Below are 22189 nucleotides of genomic sequence, written 5' to 3'. Positions count from 1 at the left end.
ATTTCCAGATGATTACATTATTTATGATGGAAATTTTGAGGTGGGATTTTTTTTTCTTTTGTCAACGGAGAGAAGTTGGTTTATTTTGAATAATTATGAAAGGATTTAATAATGTAGGTAAAATAAATTAAAGGGAAGGGTGTTGGGTGTTGACAAAAGACAAAATTATGGTTAATCCACTTAGTTTTGTCTATAAACGAACTCTCATTGTCTCCACAAGTTGAGAGTAGACAAAATGTAATGCTAAGAAAAAGGTATTAATAATAATAATTGTTGGAAGATGGAAAGAAAAAGAGAAAACAACTACCCATGATATTTGGATTGTCATTGGAATGTTCCTTCTTCTTTTATTTTTCACTCAAAAACATAAACAAATGGTTTTAAAGAAAACATGGAAAAAAAAGGAAGAGGAAAATTTGGATTTTTACTCTTTTCGTATTCTTGGGGTAAAAAAGTCATTTCATTCAATTATATAATTATAATTTGCTACATAATAAATAAATAATTGATTATTTGTTCTTTTGTTTTAAATATTCTGTCTGTGATACATCGAGATAAGTTCGAATATGATCCATTTTGCATTAATAAATAAAATTACTCTATGCATGTAACGTTCTTTATATATAGAGTTTAGCCAACTAAGGACAAAAATTTCCATAATGACAATCAACAATTGAGAATGGGCAATGGAAAGTGATTTCAAATTGCACCATATAATTGATTTTATAAATATTTTAAAAAGTGTTTATAAATTTGAGTGAATTTTTAGTTTCAAAATTAACACTTTTGTGTTTGATTGATCTAACTATACATTTGGTTAGATGAAATTTGTTAATAAAACAATAATAATAATGAAAAAAAATACAATGAATGTATCAAAATCCATCCATTATATTTCAATATAAATCTCAGCTCTACTTTTTTTATATTTTTCTCCCAAATCACATCAATCCAAACCTAGCTTAGGTCTGGCTGATCTCTTCTAATCTTATTCAACAATAAGCATATTCAAGTAGTTTTTTTTTTCTAGAAGCTAAAAATTACAACATACTTTAAAATCTAATGTCCCATGTGATTGAAATTAAAATTCTAATTATCACAAATATAGACTTACGTATAGTGACGATACATCTAGATTAGAAGAAATCAAATGGGAGACAATTTTACCACAAAGCTAATTTCTAGAATTGATACTATTTCAATATTTTATATGTGTGTAATATAAAGAGCATAAAGTTGAGAGGAGTTCGAGACTTCCAACCCTATGCTAAATCTATTGGTGTGGTCACATATTTTTTTCAATGTTTGTATATATATAAGCGCTTAATTAAATAAATATTGAATTTATTTTTCAAAAATTGGTTTCAATTATAGCAAAATAAGAACCAAATTTATATAAATATAACTAAACATTATTTTTTTTGTTATTATCGATAGATCGTGATAAATCGATATCCGTATTGTAATTAGACCTAGATAGTATTGTACCACGGTCTATTACTTATAGACTATGGTATTTTATTATATTATATAAATAATTTTATCATTTAAAATAAATCTTCAAAACAAAAAGAGGAAAGTCGCTTTTTTTAATTAAACACTCAAGTTGGTTGGTACAAAATAGAAAATGAAAGAAAACATAATTACATAAAGAATATATGATCCTATCGATCGGATAGTAGATATAGATTTAATATAGAGTAAAATGCACGTTTTGGTTCAAATTAAATAGAATTCTTCATAGTTCATACAAAATAATAATAATAATAATAATAATTTACGTTTTTAAATATAGTTTTGTGAATTAAAATATTTATAAAATATAGTAAAATTTTAGATAAATTTACTTGGTGTATTAAAATAACGATAAAAAAGAAAAAAACAAGAAAGATGAGTATGAGGAGGAAGATGGGTGGAAGCTAAATTAAGAAAAAGAAAGAATAATGAATGAATAAAAGGGAAAGGAATTGAAAAGTCATATTTGGCAGTTTGATATATATATATATATGATGATGATGATGCACATAGGGGGGCACATTGAAATATAGTGATGGTAGTAGGTTTTAAATATTCTTCCTTTTGCATTTATATTATTCAAATATCATATACTTTAATTTATAATAATAATCCTATACATGCACTCTCCCATAACTTTCACATGCATATTATTAGTATTTTTTTAAAAAAAAATTATTATCATTAGCTTTTCTTTGTTTGTATTCAAATCAATACATTCTTATTATATTTTTTAAAATTAAATACTATTTGTCTTCATTTAACACAAACTAAACCAAACAAAATGTCAAAGATAATGAATACTTGAAGTAATTTTGTGCCCCCTATATATATTAAAGTAAAGAAATGCTTTTTTTAGAAAAATAGTTTGTAATTTTACGATTTGAATTATTATTATAACTTTTTGTTTTTGTGTTGTAGGTAGTCAAATTAATTACTATTCAACGTTGGTAGAGTATACTATTTTCCCACATTGCTAAAAAAGACATGCATTGACAATTCTGCATGTTTGTGTGTTTGTAGTAGCTTGAGCATGAAGGGTTTTGTTTCAATTTGAGGTTGAGGATATATGGGTTGACCTTTCCAAATAAGAAAAACCCAATGATGTGGTTGGAAATTTTTAGGTTTTTTTTTCTTTAATTTCCATTTCTAGATTTCAAAAAAAAAAAAATTGTTTTCAAAGAAAAATCAAGTCCATTAGTTACTGTTTTCGTTTTTCCTTTTTAGATAATAGTATCACTTTTGTTGAAGATTATCCAATAAATGTAAAAGCTCACATGCAGTCTCAAACTCAACAAAAATCGAGGGGCAACATAAAGAGTACTTCGCATCTCAAAATGGAAAACAAGTTGGTGTCTAGAGTCTTAAGTTCTAGCTGATTTGGTCGAGCCATTAAATATTTACCAGATAAAAAATAATCAAGTTGTGCTTCGTCGTATGCCTTGCAACATACCAAGCATTGTAAACTACGCTTTGATATTGCTAAAATTAGTATCACAAGTGAGACCATTAGAGGAAGAGAACTATAAATAGTCTTATTCAACTATTCCAAACGGAAAATAAGTATCTTACCTTTGTGTTTAGTTGAACTATATACTCGATGCACTAAATTTAGACACTGTTGTTTTTGATAAGTTTGGTACCACAAGCTAATGCGGGATCTTTTATGCATGTCAACACAAAAAGTAAAATCATACAAAAAATACAAAGTTGAATATCAAATCCATGAGGTACCCGTGATATGATATAGAACGCGTGCGAAATTCAAACACCATCCATCTTCTTTTATCATTTTTGATTTAATTTATTAAACATGTAGAAATAGTTTAAAATAAACATCACATTAGACAATCATATATATATATATATATATAGAAACAGATGGAGTTGAAAATGGGTCATCCCAATTTTTCTTGATTATGATCATCCCAATTTTTCTTAAATATTCCATAAATTTTTGTATATTAAATAATATAAAGTCTTGAACCACAAACGTGTAGCAATTTAACAATTTTAAAATGCAATAAACCTACAAAGAAAGGTTTTATAATGTGTGTGTACATTGATACTCCTTTGAAAAGTATAAAGTTTTTGAGTGATAATAGGACTTTACTTGATTAGTTTAATGAATTATGAATATATACACTTCATGAATCCAAAAACTAAATTTGGAAAACTACAAATTGGCCTTATCACATTCTTTTAAAATTAATTATGAACAAATAAGAAATGATCTTATGATTTGCTATCCTCTCTTTTCAATGTTTTTTTTTTCTAAATAATTTTTTAAAAATTAGACCTTATTATAGAACCCCTTTTGGTAGAAATTTAATTAATAAATCTTATATTCATATTCATATTTTAAAAAATTATATAAATTAGTTATTAGTTTCTAAAAAAAATTAAACGTACTAAAATGAAATAAAATATTTAAAAATTAATTATAATAAAATTTCTCAATCTATCTTAATTTGATGAACCGTGATAGATCAAGATAGCCTACTATATGGTTTATTTGTATTATGATACACACAAAGGTATATTTGGGATGGGGTTTTAGGGGAAAAAGGACTAGGAAATTGATCTAAACTGTGTTTAGCCCAAGGATTAGAGTTATCCTAATCCATAAATAACTCTATCTTTATCATCTCTTTTATTTTCTTACAATCCCAAATAACCCAATTTAAATTCTATTATTGTTTTTTAAATTACTACAATCATAAACACTTCCTCCAAACACATATTATTATAACACTACTATTATAATTTCTCTCCCAAACATATACTATCATAACACTACCTTTCATATTCTTTCCCCCAAACATATATTACCATAACACTACCAATAATAACCTTTCCCCTAAACAAATATTATCATAACACTAATAATCCTAGGATTATTATATAAATATGATGTAATAACATAGCAAAAGTATATTTAAAGTTAACATATGTTGAAAAGATTTAAAGTTGAAATGAAAGTTAACATAGTAAAAGTATATCTAGGATCACCTACGAAATGTAGTTCAATTGGTATACGTAACATGAATTAATAAAAATAATAAATAAAATAGTAATAATAATAATAATAATTATTATTATTAAACTAACTTAAGGAGATGATTTTCAAATTTTGATCTAAGTATGAAAAGTTGATGTAGTAATATGCAACTCTTGATCCTAACTCCAAAATTCAAAAGAGGTGTAAGACTTTTGGCGAAGTTATGAGATGGATATATACATAACATATATATGATTATGTCATCTTATGAAGTAGCTTAGCATCCATTTGCCTTACATATCTCTATCTCTTTCTATCTCGCTTTTGTTGGAACAAAAAGTCAAATTTCAAATGTTTACTCCAACAATCATTAATACACAACTCAAGCTCTTGTGTAAGATATAATAAATAACCATCAATCATTTTTTTCTTTCAATTTTTCTTTTTTGTTGTCGTTGTTCATAATTTATTGTAACTAAAAATCTTTCAAACTGCCTATGATCAATTTATAGGCTTTTAAGTTTTCGAGATAGAATTATTGTATAATATTCAAAGATTTAAGAGCTTGGAAAAAGGTGTATATATTATCCGATGGCCGCCACTTTAATAGTCAAATGCGACATACAGCTAGCGAAGATTCATCCTCCATTCTCCAGAAGAAACTTATCAATCAAAGCAAAGAACATGTTGAAATGAAATTTAATTATTGAATAAAAGATCTGTGCAACCAAGTTAATAAAGATGGATATTTAAGTATGGTAACTCAAGTAGTTTCTTAATAAGATGAATCGAATTAAAACATAAATAGGAGGATATTTTGAATTTTCTCAATATGGTTTAATTTGAGTTTCATTAACTTTATGATATAAAACAATTACATCCTAGCCTATTTATGAAAAGAAATCTATTTTGTAGATATATAGAGCACAAAGCTAGGAAGTGTTGGGTAAATAGGCAATAAAGTTGGTGTAGAGAAAGTAAAAAGATAGGTTCAACCTCCTACATATAACATCTACGTACTAAAGCATTAAAATTCTACCAATTACGCTAATGTTAGAAATTTGTAGAGTCACATAGGTTCAAATTTCACAAGAGTTGAAACCTTCATCTAAAATCTCAACTTCTTAAATATTTTTTTCATTTTAAAATGTTTGTATAAGTAGTTTGTAAAGAAAAAGAAGTGTTTATAGAATTTTGCTTGAAAAATCAAATTTATTATTTAAGAAATATAAAACCATAAAAATTGAGAATAATAAATGGATTTGATTTTTGATAAAAAAAAATTAGAAATAAAAACTCTTGAAAGAGAATAAGTAATGCTATGTTTTCAGTTTATTGTCTTATGATAATGTAGCGTCGTGAGTTTAGAAGAGAGACATGAATGAACCGATATCACATCTGAATAAGAGAGATTACGAGGATATGAAAACAAGATTTAAGAAAGATTTTTTTGAAAAAATTAAGAGTTAATACATATACAAACAATGTACACCTTCCCTTTCGATAACATAAAAACTTACGATGTACGAGGACAAAGACTAAAAAGACTTTTGTGTTGGTTCGTGGGAATGTTGTTAGGTTGCACGACATGCATCTATCTCGTGGGTGACGTTGTTATAGGATATTGCAAGTGAATTATGAAGTTAGGATGGGTGTGGACTGCTGATGGCCCAATTAAGAATTTCCCATTTGAGTGGCCCAATATTTAGAATTGCTACGTTGATTAATTAACTTTATATCTTTTCCAAAAAATAATATATCTTCCTATCATATCTTAATTTTTTGCTTCCAATTTGAGTTCATAGGTTTTGTGAATATACTAAAGACAATTTGATGCCCATTAATTTAGTTTCTATTACCTTTTATCTATGGTTTTATCACTGAATGTTATGTTTCAAACTTGAACGGAAAGTACGGTTGATAAATATTAATGAAAATATGTACTTTTTGATTATATATATATATGGAAAAAAGAAGTGGTTTTAATTTTTGAAAGACTTAATTAGAATTCAAAAATACTTAAAAAAAAAAAAAGATGAAAAGAGCATAACAAAAGAGTGAATAATTAAGCATATATACTTTTTCAATCTAAAAAAATTAAAGAAAAATAATTATCTATGACATTTTTTATAATAAAATGTTTAAGCAATTGGTTTCTTGCTTAAATTAAGATTAAAAACAGATTAGTTGTTTTTATTTTTAAACAAAATAGAATTGTTCTACGAGCTCTTAGAAGATATATAAAATCCCGTATATCAAAATCGTCCAATCTAGGCATTTAGACATTTAAGTAAACGACACACTTAAAAGGGTTCTACAAGTAAGTTGATGAAAAGCCTCCACTTCATGCTAAATACGTTGAAGGAGATCAAGACAAAGATGCTCAAAGTGTTTTTAGTCCCATCGATCAACACGTAAAGTAACAATACAAAAGAATCAGTCTTATCACCTTGACAACAAAAAGCATAGCATACCATAATCCTTCAAGCATAGCACAAGCTTCTTGGCATGCACAAAGAGGAGAAGAAAATGGGCAAGAAAGAATCGGCATCCATGACCAAGGTACCTTCATTCCAACAACCACACCACCATAAGTCTATATTCTGCTGGAATCCTTATCGGCAAGAAGTGTTACCTTAAAACGAAAAGAAACCCCAAAGAATTATTTTAATTTTTTTTTTTTTAAAAAGAACAAGAACAATTCTAAGCCATGGAAAAGAGAAAACTGTTTTAAATATTTGGGTGAAGATATTATTTATTTTCATCACTCACCTTATTAATAATTCTTTAATAAACACTCAACTACTACTCTTCTTTCCGACATATAAAATAAATAAAAATGTACCACTCCCCCATTGAACACCACAATACCCATCCAAATTAAACATAAAGCAGTTGCTTCAAAAAATAGAAAAAAAAAACACAAAAAATACAAAAAAAAAACAGTACAACCTTGACAGCAAAAGCAGGAGAAACAAATTATGTTTAAGTAAAGTCCAAATAAAACAAATTACGTGGAAAAGTGAACCAAGTATATTTTTATATAATAGAAGAAGACTCGCCAAGTTTATCATATATGATGTGCGCCTTTTGTTTCATTGGTTGTGCCAAAAGAGAGGTTATGAAGTGTCAACTGTGGTTTGGGCATCAAGTTGTCCACCATTTACTCCCTTTAAGTAACTATTCCTCCCATATGTTTGTTTTAATCTTATATATATCAATGACACATATTAAAAAGACAAGAAACATGGGAATCATAACGTACCATTGTCGTAGGCAGACTCACACCTAAATACAATTTGTTTTGTTTTTTTAAAAAAATGGAAAATAAAGATGGGGTTGTGGAGTTGAAATTAAAATTATAATAATAATAATAATAATAATAATGAGTAATAATGGAAGAGGGCCCACAGGATGACACGTAATGTGAAAAAAGGAAAAATCATTCGCCTGCTCCACTGAGGGAATGGAAGAATTTTAATATTAAGTTTGTTATAAATAAATAAAATAAAATGGAATTATAGATATTAATTATAGATATTAATAATAATAATCACATCCAAACCAAATTCAATTAAATCCAAGCCCCAAGGCGGGTAAATATTGCACACGTGACGGTTACCTTCCCCCACTACAATACTACTCTATATAGCTTCCCCTCTCTCACTTCTTTATTTCCCATTTATTTTCATTTTTACCCCTTCTCCACCTCCCTTCTTCTTCTTCTTCTTCTTCTCTTCCCTCCTCCGACAATTCGCCGCCCATCGCCGCCGACTCTCGTTTCACTCTCCTCTAGGGTTTTCACTTTTCTTCATTCGTCTCGTCTCCTTCTGCAGCATTGTGTATGTCTATGCTTTTTTTTTTCTCCCTTTTATTTAATGCGTTCAAACAAAACGTAGAGTGTGATGATTTTCGCTTTTTGAGGATCGTGGTGTTTTGTTATTTACAGGTATCCACGATTTCCTTCTGCCATTTTTGTCTCTCTTCTACTGAACTTTCTGCTCCATTTTCATCTTGTACGTACTCTCCATCTTTTCCTTTTTTCTGTTTCACTTTTTCTGTCTTTCTCTCCCTCGCATGCTTTTCAATTTCTCCGTATTCTTCCCTTTTTCTCTCTTTCCTTCTTCTTCCGTAACTGTCACTTCTCTTGCACCATAACACGCTTCGTTTTTTCTTCCATTTCTTTTGTATTCTTACACGGTTTCTGCGTTGTCGTTTCATTAATTTCGCCTACACCTACTGGTGGGGGTAACTACTACTAAGTATAGCTGTGATTCTGACCATTTTTCAGCCTCTGGGACTCTTTATGGCGATGCTTCTTCGTTTAAAGTCAATCAACTTCTCTCTGTATATCTCTTTGTTTTCGACGGCTCTTCTTTTCTTTTTTGACTCCTTGTATTTTCAAATGCACATTTTCCTCTCTGATGATGTGATGTTTTCATTCTTTTCCCAACGCAGGTTCTTTAGTTTCTGAAGTTTCTTCTCTCTTATCAAGGATCGGTTTCACCTTGATTCCGATTTCTTTCCTTTCACTGTACAACAGTTCTTTCCGGAGTTTACAGGATTCTCTGTTATAAATGATGAAAGAACTGTCTACCACCACCACTACTACTACTACTCGGCGTGTATCGGTGATTTTCGCTTTGGTTATCTTCGTCTTCTTTTTCTTATCTGCTGTTCTTACAGGTCTGTATCATCTCTCGCACTCCGTTCTCCGTTTGTTTTCAATTTGTTTTTTACTGTGTGTTTTGATTTGTTATACTTTTACGTCGCTTCTCTCTCTCTCTCTCTCTGTGTGTTTACCTTTTGTTTTGTCTTCTTCTTCCTGTATATTTTATTTGTTCCTCAATCATTGTTCTCTCCTTTGTCTTTTTCTACTTCGTATAGAAACAAAGATATTATTCTTCTTTTACTACTTTTTGTTCACATCATTCTCTTCCTTACATGATTACAGATTCCAATATTATGGATTCCAGTCCACCAAGTTTTCTTCCGTTGAATTTGAATACCACAACAGTTGCTCCTCATCGGAAGCTTCTTCTCACTAGTAAGTTTACGAAATCTGATTTAATCGTGTATTCATAAATGTTATACCAGCAGATTCGTTTTTCGTAGGAATCGTTATTCTTTTCTGAGTTTGTTGTTGGTTTTTGTTTTAAATGTCTGTTTGATTTTGGAATTATGATCTTAGGGATGAGGGGAGGGATTGAAAGATTGGGTACTCAATTGCATATATGGTTGATTTGTTGTCAGAATTGCACGCCCACCTATTCTTAGTAATGAAGCTAAGGCGCACCTTTTTCTATGTAGCTTTCAACTCCTTCTTTCTGTTCTTTAACCTATATGGCCTTTCTGTAGCTGTTTTTGGAGAAATCTTCTTTATTTGATCCCATATACCCACCGGCCTTTCTTCCTTTTTCTGTCCACAATTCATTGATTACATAAAAGCAACCTTTGGCCCGAAAGCGTGGAGCATTATAATGCCTTTTTCAGTTTTAGCTTTTGAGCTTCTAATTGAATTCATTTCTTTGACAAAAAAGCTGTACCGTTGAATGTGTGTGTATATTAAATCATATCATACGATTAGCTAATGCGTGGACTCCCTTTAGTGGGATTGTTGAGGGTACAGTTTTATTAGTTTTAAACTTTCATATGATTGTAATGGACGTAATTTTGAATTTTAAATTTTGTCATGTCTAACCAAATGGATTGAATTTAGATAATGGTGCCATGGGATTTTTCTTTTTCATACTCTCTTTACTCTTTACCTTCGCCTTTGAATTTGCTTTATCTTTTATAATTGATTATTAATGCTTTGAACACAACTTTTATGACTTCCAGAAAGTGTAGTTTGTGTGTCTGTAGTTGTTTTTCCATTGGGTGGGTCGATATTTATTTATAAGAGTAATGTTTGCACGTGGGTGGTGCCTTCAACAATGCCTCAATATACGATGCTAACAATGACGTCGACCTGTTTGTTTCTTTATTTGAATATGTGCTTTTTAGGGGAAGCAACAATTGAGGAACCAACCAGAATTTGGGGTGAAAAGTGTACAAAATCAGACATTGTGATTAACCAAGGCCCCACAGCTCCACTTCCAACTGGTATCCCCACCTACACTGTGGAGGTGGTGAACGCTTGTGTCACTGGATGTGAGATTTATGGTATTCATTTCAAATGCGGTTGGTTCAGCTCGGCTCACCTCATCAATCCCAGAGTCTTTAAGCGTCTACGTTATGACGACTGTCTCGTGAACGACGGCAAACCTCTTGTCTACGGTGGTACACTCTCATTTCAATATGCAAACACGTACCCTTACCCACTTTCAGTCTCCTCAGTTCTATGCATCTGAAATGACACGCACCAAACCAATTAGGAGACGCTCATATGAAGCACTTGAAGCAGCAGCAGGTACTTTAGTCGATTACTGATTGACGATGGGCCCCCCCCACCCCTCCCCCCCCCCCCCCCCCCCCCCCCCCCCCCCCCCCCCACCGGCCTTTTCTTGTCCCTTCTTTTCTGTTCTTTTTTTTTTTTTTTTTTGGGTTCTGCTTTTGCTTTATATGTGTGTGGCCTGTTAGATTGGTTGTTTTTCTTGATAGAGAGGTTTGATTTTTAGTGTCAACGTCTGTGGTTTAATAATGGTGATTGCACCACCTTTGCATACACATATAATAGATGGTGAGTTAGGGCAAGAAATGACAGGAACCTACTTCATTTTGAATTTTTTTTCTTTTTCTTTTTGGGGTTTGTGTGAGATAGTCATGGAGTGTAGGAAGGACAAGTGTAAATATACAGTTATATAGAATCTTATAGTACTGTGCTAGCTGGACATGTTGTTCATGAGATCTAAAAGCCCATTATATGCAGAATCTCTGTCCATTTGTTCGTATGCTTACAAATTAATGATCCTCTTAATTTTTCACCCTCTCTCTCACGTAACTCATATTGTAGGCCACGATCTATTCAATATAAAAAGAAAGCTAGCTCTCTTTTCTTTTCTTTTATTTTTCCTTTTTTTCATCAAACAAGATAGATTTTCTTCCCCTCCTACCTAAGCCTTTCTTTTGGGCATGGTTCTGACCAATTATCTCAATATTGGTTGTGTAAAAGACAAAACCTGAAAGGTAGTAATCCCTTTGGGAAACGACAATACTATAAATAAGATCTTAAGATCAGGAAAAGAAGGGAAAAAAAAAGATGATGATTTTAAGTGTTGAATGGACGATAGGTTTCTTTTCATGGAGAAAATAAACAGAGTCGAATTAATCATCCTCTCTAGTCGCCAGGAATGTACAGATAATGGGTTAGGTGTCTATTAAGTCTATATGACCATTTGACAATGACTTCTCGAGTATTAAGTTTATTTGGAAAATTTTGATACTGTTAGTTCAATTTGAGTTAAATTTGAAATATATTTGCATATGGTATTTTCTTGTATGAAAATTATTAATTTTATTTAATCAAGTTTGATGGACTAGAATTAAAATATGCCTTGAAAATACATACACTAAATTTAGATAATAAAAATATAAGAACTAAATAAATTCCAACTTGAGGAAGCTAAAAATTTAGTTAATATTTTTGTAAATTAATGAACAGGTTCAAAAAAATAAAGTCCCAATTATAGGAATTTGTAGGAAAAAAAAAAATTGTCCATTTAGGTTTTTGGTATCTATTTTGTTTTTTATTTTTATTTTTGAAAAATACTCTTATTTTTTATTTATTTCTACTATTAAGTATACGATTTAATTCTTAGTCAAATTCTAGAATCAAAACAATTTTTTAATTTTGTAATCGGTCAATTTTGACTTGTTTTTTTGTAAAAAATGTAGTAGAAAGAAAGAAAATTGGAGATAGAAATAATGTTTATAGGACCATATTACCTAACAAGATTTTAGTTAATAAAAACATTTGATTATTTGACTCACAATATAAAAAGGACAAAAGAAAATATAATTAATATGATTTGTTTTTGAATTGAAAGAAACTAAAAACCGAACATTAAGCCGTACGAAGTATGGGTTTGGAGGATGTGGGACTTCAAAGGCCCAATGGGCCTGTACTCTCGGCCGTACTCTATTCATTCTGATATCAAGAATTTCTAACACTAAGATCCGGACATTTTGTGTACTCGTCATGGTCATTTCAGCCAGCTGTTTTGGATGTCAATTTCAATATATTTTAATTTCAATTCGAAAGGACGAGTGTCTAAATTCATACATTTTGATGTCAATGAAGATTGAATCCAACCATACACATAACTCAATTTCAATTTATGGATTCCATCTTTACTTTCATGTTTAGGGTATAGCTTTTATATACTTTTCTTCATATATTTTTTCAACTCCTTGAATTTGAATTTGATGTGGCAGATTGGGGAGAAAGTTGAGAGAGAGAGAGAGAAACGGGAGGAGAGAGCAAACCAGAAAAATAAATTTATAATATCATTTGGTTCTCTATTTTGAACTTTCGAATAATCCATTTTAGTCTTTTTAATAAATCTTAAATTTAGTCTCTATTACTGATTTATAGGGAACGTTTTCGTTACTTTTTATTTTTATTAAACTTTTCAGTATATTGTGTTTTTTGTTTTAACGAAAATTAGTATGGATTGTATTTAAGTTTTTTTCTCTTTTACATTATTAACCGATTTTAGTATCGAAAAAAACCCCAAAACTAGTGATCGAAAACATTTTCTATCTAAACTTTAAATAGACATACCAATTACAAATATTTTAAAACATAGAAATAAAGTAAAACAACCGCTAAAATACAAAGATTAAACTATGAGACTCATTCTTCTATATTGACTACAATTTTACTAAAAACCCATTTGTAGATTTTTTCTCCTCTTTATAAAATAACGACATTCTTGAATTTCAACTGTGTAGAACATAGATTTGACAATTGTACTGTTCTTAAAGGAAAAGAAAAAAGAAGAAAGAAGAACATCAATAACATATACTCCATAAACTGTACATCATAAATGAGGGAAGATTGTTATATGAGAAAACATATATTTAGTCAAATTAATGGGTGGCCATCTTATCATATCATATCCTTCAAAATTAAAGGATTCCACATGCAATAAGGAGACAAATAGACTTTATTTGGATAATGGAAAGTGGGCTAACTCCCCCCCAAACTTATTACACATTTTCCTTTCTTATTTTCAATCCATTTTTTCCAACAACTTACCCATTTCATATACGTAACAAAAAACCTATTACATTTGGAATCATACATATGATTGATAATCTATTATTAACGGTCTATCAGCGATAAAAGACGATTATTGATAAATTTTTTTGTTATGTTTGTAATTTTTAAAAATATTATCATACACTTGACTATTACTTTTGAAAATAACAAATTAAAAGTATTTTATAGGTTTTGAAATTTACGTGAATAAATCAAACTTTTTCTTTTTTAAGGCAAAAAAAATGGTTTTTTTTTTTCTTTTTTCAAGTGAAACATAATTTTGAAATTTATATGTGTAATCTCTAGTTTTAGGAAGAAGTTGAAAACTTTACAAAACAGAAAAAGAAAAATTGAATGTATAAATTAAAGGTATGAGACATTAGTTAGATGGAAGTTTCCAAATTTTCTTTATTTTAAATTTGAATGTGTGTTTCACGTAGAGGCTTAGTTGTTAGCTAGGAGCATAATTAGATTTTAAAAAATTGACTTTGGGAAAGAAGAAGAGACTTAAGAGTGCAATAGAACACGAGTAATTACTAAATTAGGGGAGATTCTCATTAAACATATCTAAACCCAATCTCTTTCCTTATCAAAAGTTTTTATTCATTGTAGGTACTTATGATCTACTGCTTAATGGGGAAATTATTTAAAAGATAAAGACGGTTACGATATTTGAATCTTTTGGGTTGTCAATTATCTTGATTTAGGTTGTTTTAGAGGCTATAGTCTTATAATTTAATTTTCTTATTTATTCCACATCTTAGTGTATATTTTATTCATCAATCGATTTTCTTTTAGTCTCATGTTTTACGAAACGGGTATGAAATTAAAAGTCTAGGCATAAGGTTGTTAGGTTATAACCTTAAAAATAAGGTACATCATAGGACATAAAGATTGCATGAAACGGTCTAAGATTTAGTTGGTCGTAGAAATTCGAAGATACGTAAAGTATGTAGGTTGAAATTTGAATTAATGCATAGTAAATCCCTATTGTTATCTATTATTTAGTGAAACAAACACATACAAAAAAAAAATGTTAGGTTGTGTCTCGTTTTTAGGATTTACTTGCTCTTTTTTTTGGATAGTCGAATGTGACTGTTTATAAGCATATCCTCTTATACATTATCTACTGTTTATATGAGCCAACAATAATATCACGAACGTATTCAACACTCGAGGTTGTTCACTCCAAATCAAACTTGGGTTATTTTTTCTTTTATCGATATATATTCACCAATTCGACTATTGAGCCCAAACTCCAAAACTTTGATTTTGTCCTTTTAAGATGTGTGTTCCCTTATGTCTATTCTCACGGTTATGTGTACTTGGATACCTATATATATACTTTAGACCTTATTTGAGCAATCCCAACTTTGGAAAATGTCTTTATACGTTATTTTAAAAAATGGCAATTATAATAGGTAATAATTTTAAATATAATAATCAAACACGTATAAGAACATTGTCTTTTTAAAAAAATTGCAATTATAACAAAGTCTATCGATGATAGGTTACAATTGATGATAGACTCAGTTTATCAATAATAATTATATATATATATATATATATTTTAAAGTTGTTATATATGTTAATAGTTTAAAACTAAAAACTATAATTGTAACTGTCTCTTTCAGAAAATGTGTGGTACAGACTCAAAATTATTCACACGGTTCGAATTTAGCATGGTGGGGTCGAGTAAGGTCCCACATGCCATATCCATTTCACTATCTTTTTTTTTTTTTTTTTTAATATTTTTGTTTTGAATTTTCGATTTTGAAGAATCCACTAATAGAAACCAATAGATGCATTCACAACTCAAAAGCTAACTTTTCTTAGACTCAATATATGTTGCTTTATTCATGTGTGCTTCTTTATGCACCACTTTTTACTATTTAAAACTTTTCATTTAATCTCGTGTTGTTTTAATCCCTTTTTTTAATACAACGCGATAATCAGTGGAATTCAACGTTAAATAATGACAGGAAAAACGACATTACATAAATTTGAATACAATATCTCTCCTATTATGATATTATTTTGAATATTCACGATCGACCTAAAGCTTAAGCTATTAGATGAAGGTTAATCTACACTAACAAGTTCTAATTATAACCTTTTGACTAGAAGCCTTCTAACCCTCGACCTTTCGATGCCTACAAACATTTTTTAAAGAAAAGAAAAAAAAAGTAGTTTTAATTTAAAATATATGAAAAGGAAAGAATTTAAACAACTATAAATTTTAAAGTTTTTTAAAGAATTGACTGAAACTGTGTTAAGTAATTTTATTATTATATAGAAGAATTTATAGTTATCCATTATCTACAGCTTCATTTTTCCATTTGATCCATAGTTATTTTCATCCCATTTTTGTTAACATCAATGCATGACTATTAATTGATTAAAAGAAACTTGGAATTTAAATTTCTTTTAATTCCTTTAAATTAATCGGTATACATTAACCCTAAAAATAGAGGGTGAGTATTGAATGAAAAATATAAGATAGAATAAATATGGTCAATTTGGTTGAGACTTAGCAACAAAATCTTCATAGAGACAACTAACACGATCGTTCGTTTTTTGGGGAAGACACCATTATTCGTCAATTATAAGCGAGAACTCATATATATATATATATATATATAAATCGAAGTGAAGAATGTAAAATTTAAAATCTTAAAACCAAATCGAAACAAAAAAAAATTTAAAATTGAAATGCATAGAACATAAAAAAACCTAATTTAAGAATAAGGAGAAGTGATAAAAATAAAGTTAGATAAATGGAGAAGGGGATGCGCCCACACGGCCAAGTCTTTTTGAAGTGTTAAGAGTAATTTAGAATTCTTTTATTCAAACTCCGACAAAACCCCTTAGATCGTCTCTTTGACCAACTTTTACTACAAAACAATAATAGTTTTTTTTATATATAAAATTAAAAGATGTGTGGAGGATGAGAAAAAGGGAGAAATTATTGTTTAGAAAAAGGGAAGAAAAAAATTAAAAGTAGTTTGGAAGTGGGAATTGTAAACCTTCTAATCATGAGTTTGAAGAACCTAACGAGGCTCAAGGGGTGAAGAAGAAAGATTTGGATTTAACCTAACAGCGATCGGTTCAGGAAATCACGTAACGTGTTCAAACACTTTGATTTTGTTTGAGATTGTTATAACTTTCAAGATAGTAATGCTCTGAGAATAAAAAAAAATGTGACATAAAGAAAAAAGTTACGTTTTGTGTATACTTTTCTTCATTTCTTCTAAACATATTTGAGTTCTCAATAAAATGTAAAAGTTAGATAACTATTTTGTTTTTTTGTTTTCAGATTATAAAAATAACTTTTAAAAACTTTTTTTCTTTAAAATATGGAAATTATTCTAAAATTTTGAAAGAAGATAATTTTAATTCTAAAAAAAACTAAAATTTAAAATTAAATATTTACTAAAATAAGGTTTAAAATAAAATTATTTAAAAAGTTAGAAAGTAAATTAAGAAATTTTATATATTATTTAAAATGTTGTGTTTGGAGGTAAATCAAGAAAAATAAGATCTAGTAAAGGGAAATGTAATAATTTCACGATAGTTCGTCGAAAATAGAAAAAATTGACAAAATATTTAAAAATAAATTTTATTTTTCTTTCTATTTTTTAAAAATTTGCTTTATTTTTCTAACTCAATTTCTCCAATATTTATATTTATTTTCCTTTTCTCGCAATCATTGTTCTTTTTTTTTTTTTTTTAATAATTTAAAACTTGAATCTTCTAATAACATTTCTTCCCATAACTTTATCTTTTTCTCTTTATTTTATTTTATTTTTATTTTTTTGTCATTCTCTATAACTTTATTTTTCTTCTACTTAAAGTTGTGTTTTCATCTCTCAAATTTTTCAAAAGTCATGTCTGCATTTGTTTGGTTTGCAATTCGGTTGGGTCATATTCGTTTTCATTGCAAATTTAGAAACTAAATCTAATTTTAATTGAAATATTCTAATCAATTTTCAAGACGGAAAGTGGAAATTATACTTTTTAAAGCATTAATATATAATGTGTTAGTTGTTATATTAATAATTAAGATGTCATTTTCTTTTCTCCTTAATATACATTAAACCTATAGATAATACACACAACACATTCCCAATTATTTCTTCTCATCTTATCATTAATCTTCTGTACAACTTTTGAAGTAATAATGATAATAATAAATCTCTATAACACAAACTACACAATCCTTACTTTATTGATAGCAATGTTGATGAGAAGATCCGAAAATGGCACATATAACCACAAGATCATAAAGCTACCTAAACTACTTTTGAATTGGATAGCTCATATTCATTTATTACAAATCACACGTTTTTTTTTTTCTATGATTCATTTCTTTGAATACTTTGAAAGATTTTGTACTACAAGTCTTTTTCGTCACTACCACATTCTTGTCATCAATGAGCTATACTTGTTTTGATCTTATCTTTCGATTGAATAAAAGTAAAGTTGAATATCAACTCCTTAAACGTACTTTTTGTTTTATTTTATCTATAAACTTCAAAGGATTTTTAAATTTTAATTTCAAAGTTTTAAGGATTTTGTATCATCTACGAGCCCAACTCCTCGTTTTTGCCTTTTGATGTTAAAACTTCAAACTATCAATTTAAATGTATTAAGATGTGAACTTTTTTAATAAATTTTAAAGGTGGTGATGAATCGGTGATCATTTAAAATTAGTTAATTAATTCGAAAATTAACCCAAAATGCCAAAAGTTATTAACCTATGGGTAAAATCTTGAATGTTATGATACATAGAAACTAAATTCAAAGTTAGATGATCAAAATGCAAAACACAACTTTTGTAAGAATAATAATAGTAATAGTTTACTAAAAAGATTTTTACACATTTCATCCAAACATGTTATAGCTCAGCAAACATTCATCTAAATGACTAAAAGTTTTTTATTAATTGATATGATTTTTCTTTTTCAATATTTGAAGGGAAAGAATTGAATTTTCGACTTTAAAACTAGTAGAAAACAACTCTATACGGCCAATTAAATTTTGCTTATTTCGGCTACAAAAATCCTACTTAGCATTGCATGAACCATAATCACTTTCCCTAATCTCTAGCTGTTATACACGATTTACGTGGTAGTTTAGCTTGAAGAGAATTTGACCAAATACATACACCAAAGACCAAAATAAAAGACGAAACTTGAACAACAACCAAAAAAGAGAAGTACATTGTCAATGGAGAAAAAACAAGGATTTGAAGAGAATATAGTTCTTTTAAGTACAACAAGTGCAGTAATGAAGATCAAACCATCGATATGCTAATAATGACTGTTAAAGCTAAACTTAGTTGGTCTATGAGAGAATATAGTTAAACATGATTTAGTTGATCTTTAACTTGGTAGTTGTCTTCGAAGTTGTTGATGAGTTCGACTCCGTTGTTGTTGATTGTTGTTTTAACATCATCATCAGCAGTGGCTCCAACAAGATTATTAGATGGCAGAGAAGAAGAATGTTGTTTTTGTTTGTCAGAATTTGTGGCTGCCCTAATGGTTACAGTCTTATCAGTACTATGTTGTGGTAGTTGCATCTGATCCTTTGCTGTTTCATGCTTCTTATAGATTAAATACAATATCATTTGAGCTATCCCAAACATAAATCCCGGGATATTTGGAACCTGAGAGACACCATATAAAATCAAATTACGGATATAATAATAACCTAATTTTATCTCACCTCATACAATATTAGGGATTTGAGCACATCAGCAAAAATTGAATGTTTTAGACGTATTGGACACAACACTTTGAAATTTTGAGCTAGAGATGGATTGTAATAGCTTGTAGTAGTTGTACTTTTAGATCCGGTTGATTTTAGTTTTACTATTTCTTAATATAGTTTAAGGTCTTCATACCTCAAAAACGGACTGTTTTAGATATTTCAAATAAACCGCTCACAAATTACAAAGAGCAAAGTTTAAATTACGATAAATATTAGTAAGGAAAGTAAGGGGGTAAAATTGAGAGAGAGGATTGAAAGAATACCGAAATATAGATGTCTTTGAGAAATACACCGTAGAGAAGCCATGAGGTTGCACTAAGTGTGAGGAAAAACGACAAATAAAAGGGCATGAACTCCACGCTCTTTGTGCGAATCACCAATCTCTTTTATAAAGTAAAAACACATCAACAAATAACAATAATGAATAACAAAACAACAATTTACATAAAGGTTATAAAAGAAGAGACTATATATATATAATTGAGAAATGATTGAAGATATATGTATGTAATAATGAAATGGAAGAATAATAATAAACTTACGATGATGGTAAGTGGAGCTGCAAAAACAGAGATAGAAAAGGCGACACAAATCCACCCAACAACCTTCACTCTATTAGATCCATGGACTAAGAAGTGAGTAACAAGTAGAATTATGCAAAACCCTCCAAAATTCAATAGAAGAACAAATCTCAACGTTGAAACCTGTCCATTATTTGTTCATCAAGTTAATTAATAGGAAAAAAAGTGAAATTAGTTAGAGATAATAGACTGACGATTGATTGATTGATTAATTAATTACCCGAATTTGTTTAGGAGCAAAAACAATGAAGATGGCAATGTAAATAGTCTCAATGAGACAACCAACTGAATTAATAGTGATAAGAAGGGTTTCATTTGGATTGAATGAGGCATAATATAACCACAACATTGCACTAAAAAGTGCTACCACATAAGGAATTGATTGAAACCCTTCTGTTGATTTCTTCTTACATATTCTCATAAATGTTGGCCTGCCATAACAAAACACAGAACAACCTTTTAATTAATTACATCAATATATATATATAAGTACAATATGAATGAATTAGATCAGATATACTTACACTGGGGCCAAGAACACGATGAAGGAGATAATATTACCTAAATTTAAAAAAAGAAAAAAAAAACACCAACCCAACAAGGATAATCAAGTTTATATATTACGATTGGAAAGTAATACTATTGAAATGAAGAAAAAAAATAGGTGCATACATACCTAGAAGGCCAAATGTAAAAGCAGCAGGGTTATGGGTATTGAAGGACAAAGCCATGTTGTGAAGAAGGAAGGAAACAAAGAGAGAGTGTAAGGAAGAAACTCTCTTTCGAAACCAAAATCTTGTTTATTTATTTATTTATGTTTTTGTGTTGGATGTAATAACAAATGTAAGAGGCTGTCCCATATATATATATAAGAAATAAAGTGGATTGGGATTTTGTTACTGTTGTACCAATCCAATTAAATATATATATATATATATATGAAAGAATAATGACCATGTGTATTATTATTATTTTTTAATATGGTCTGTTAGAGAATCATACCCCTGAAAAAAAAAAAAATGAAACCCACCCTTCATCAAATTAGGTAGACCGTTAATATTAAATTTACTTTCACACTTTAAAGTTAAATCTTTTGATCGATCGAAAACTTAATATATATTGGGACGTGTTCATAAAACCTCGTAAATGTTATTTATTTTGTAACTAAGAACAAAAGTTATTGTATTTCTTTATAGTAGAATTTTGTTTCTATATATATAAAAAAAAAAGATGAAAAGAAAAGAAAATTAACAGTAGTTAGTTGTTGTCACACAAACTTTTAAAACCATATATTAAAATTTGTTGTATAATTAATGCACACGGTAGTAGTAGTAACTTTTCCTATCTCCCTTTTTTCATATCCCTTTTGCTTTAGTTTGGAAAGGAGAGAATAATAGAAAGTAGCAGCTCGGAGCAATCTCAAAGAGGACACATAGTATAACAAAATTCTTGACTTGCGTATCAATAGAAATATCAACATGTACTATAATTCTAATTAAAACACAATTACAAAAACGTTTACTTATATTTACTATAACAAAATCATAATTTCACTCATTAGATCGATATTTAACAACAAATTGTGTCGTTATACACAACTTAGCCGATGCATCAAGTATTTTCTCTTTTTTTTTTTTTTCATTCAATTTTCTTTTAATTTTTACAAAGAGAAGATATAAGAGTTAGTGATATCTCAAGCCAACTTCAACACCATAATTTCTAGAATATACCACAAATATAAAGTTGTATTGATAAGCTATATATGCATACTATTTCTTTTCTTTCTATTTAAAGGAAAATTATAAGCAACACAAGAAATTAGTGAGGAAGAGAAATGAGTAAAGGTACCTACACAATATATATGGTATGTACCTTTTTAAAATATTAATGTATTTAACTCATGGAAAATAGAAAATAGGTTTAATTTAGTGAAAAATAGATAAATATATATACATATATATAATAAATCTTATTCTAAAAGTTATAAAATTGAAAACTAAATACTAATTAAAAATTCTATGTGGTTTTTTCTGTATAAATTCTTCTTTTGTCTTTGACAGAGCTAACGCAATGTCAAACATATACTCTATTGTATAGGAATTGCTCCAATCCCAT

At 28.9% G+C, this 22189-nt stretch overlaps 2 protein-coding genes across 4 annotated transcripts; one reads left to right on the top strand and one right to left on the bottom strand.

Annotated features, from left to right (window-relative positions):
- Nucleotides 1–8179: 8179 nt before the first annotated feature.
- Nucleotides 8180–11389, top strand: LOC103484600 (protein TAPETUM DETERMINANT 1). Of its 3 annotated transcripts, XM_008441754.3 has the most exons (6): nucleotides 8180–8358; nucleotides 8466–8532; nucleotides 8808–8863; nucleotides 8975–9202; nucleotides 9471–9563; nucleotides 10523–11389. In XM_008441754.3, exons 4-6 carry the CDS (start codon nucleotides 9094–9096, stop codon nucleotides 10867–10869), a joined length of 549 nt encoding a protein of 182 aa, XP_008439976.1. In that variant the 5' UTR covers nucleotides 8180–8358; nucleotides 8466–8532; nucleotides 8808–8863; nucleotides 8975–9093; the 3' UTR covers nucleotides 10870–11389. The 3 variants fall into 3 exon arrangements, with proteins under 3 accessions (XP_008439976.1, XP_008439984.1, XP_050936060.1); XM_008441762.3 differs by lacking the exon at nucleotides 8808–8863; XM_051080103.1 differs by lacking the exons at nucleotides 8180–8358; nucleotides 8466–8532 and having other exon boundaries at nucleotides 8613–8863.
- Nucleotides 11390–18915: 7526 nt separating this feature from the next.
- Nucleotides 18916–20913, bottom strand: LOC103484632 (bidirectional sugar transporter SWEET12-like). Its single transcript, XM_051080101.1, has 6 exons — nucleotides 20751–20913; nucleotides 20599–20635; nucleotides 20295–20505; nucleotides 20036–20197; nucleotides 19757–19876; nucleotides 18916–19389 (listed from the first exon to the last, which is right to left on the bottom strand). The coding sequence occupies exons 1-6, from the start codon at nucleotides 20803–20805 to the stop codon at nucleotides 19084–19086; spliced, it is 891 nt and encodes a 296-aa protein (XP_050936058.1). The 5' UTR covers nucleotides 20806–20913; the 3' UTR covers nucleotides 18916–19083.
- Between the last annotated feature and the right edge of the window lie 1276 nt (nucleotides 20914–22189).

This window comes from Cucumis melo, chromosome 12, assembly GCF_025177605.1.
Source record: "Cucumis melo cultivar AY chromosome 12, USDA_Cmelo_AY_1.0, whole genome shotgun sequence".
In the NCBI taxonomy this organism is placed as follows: Eukaryota; Viridiplantae; Streptophyta; class Magnoliopsida; order Cucurbitales; family Cucurbitaceae; genus Cucumis; species Cucumis melo.
This window is presented reverse-complemented; position numbering and strand designations above follow the sequence as displayed.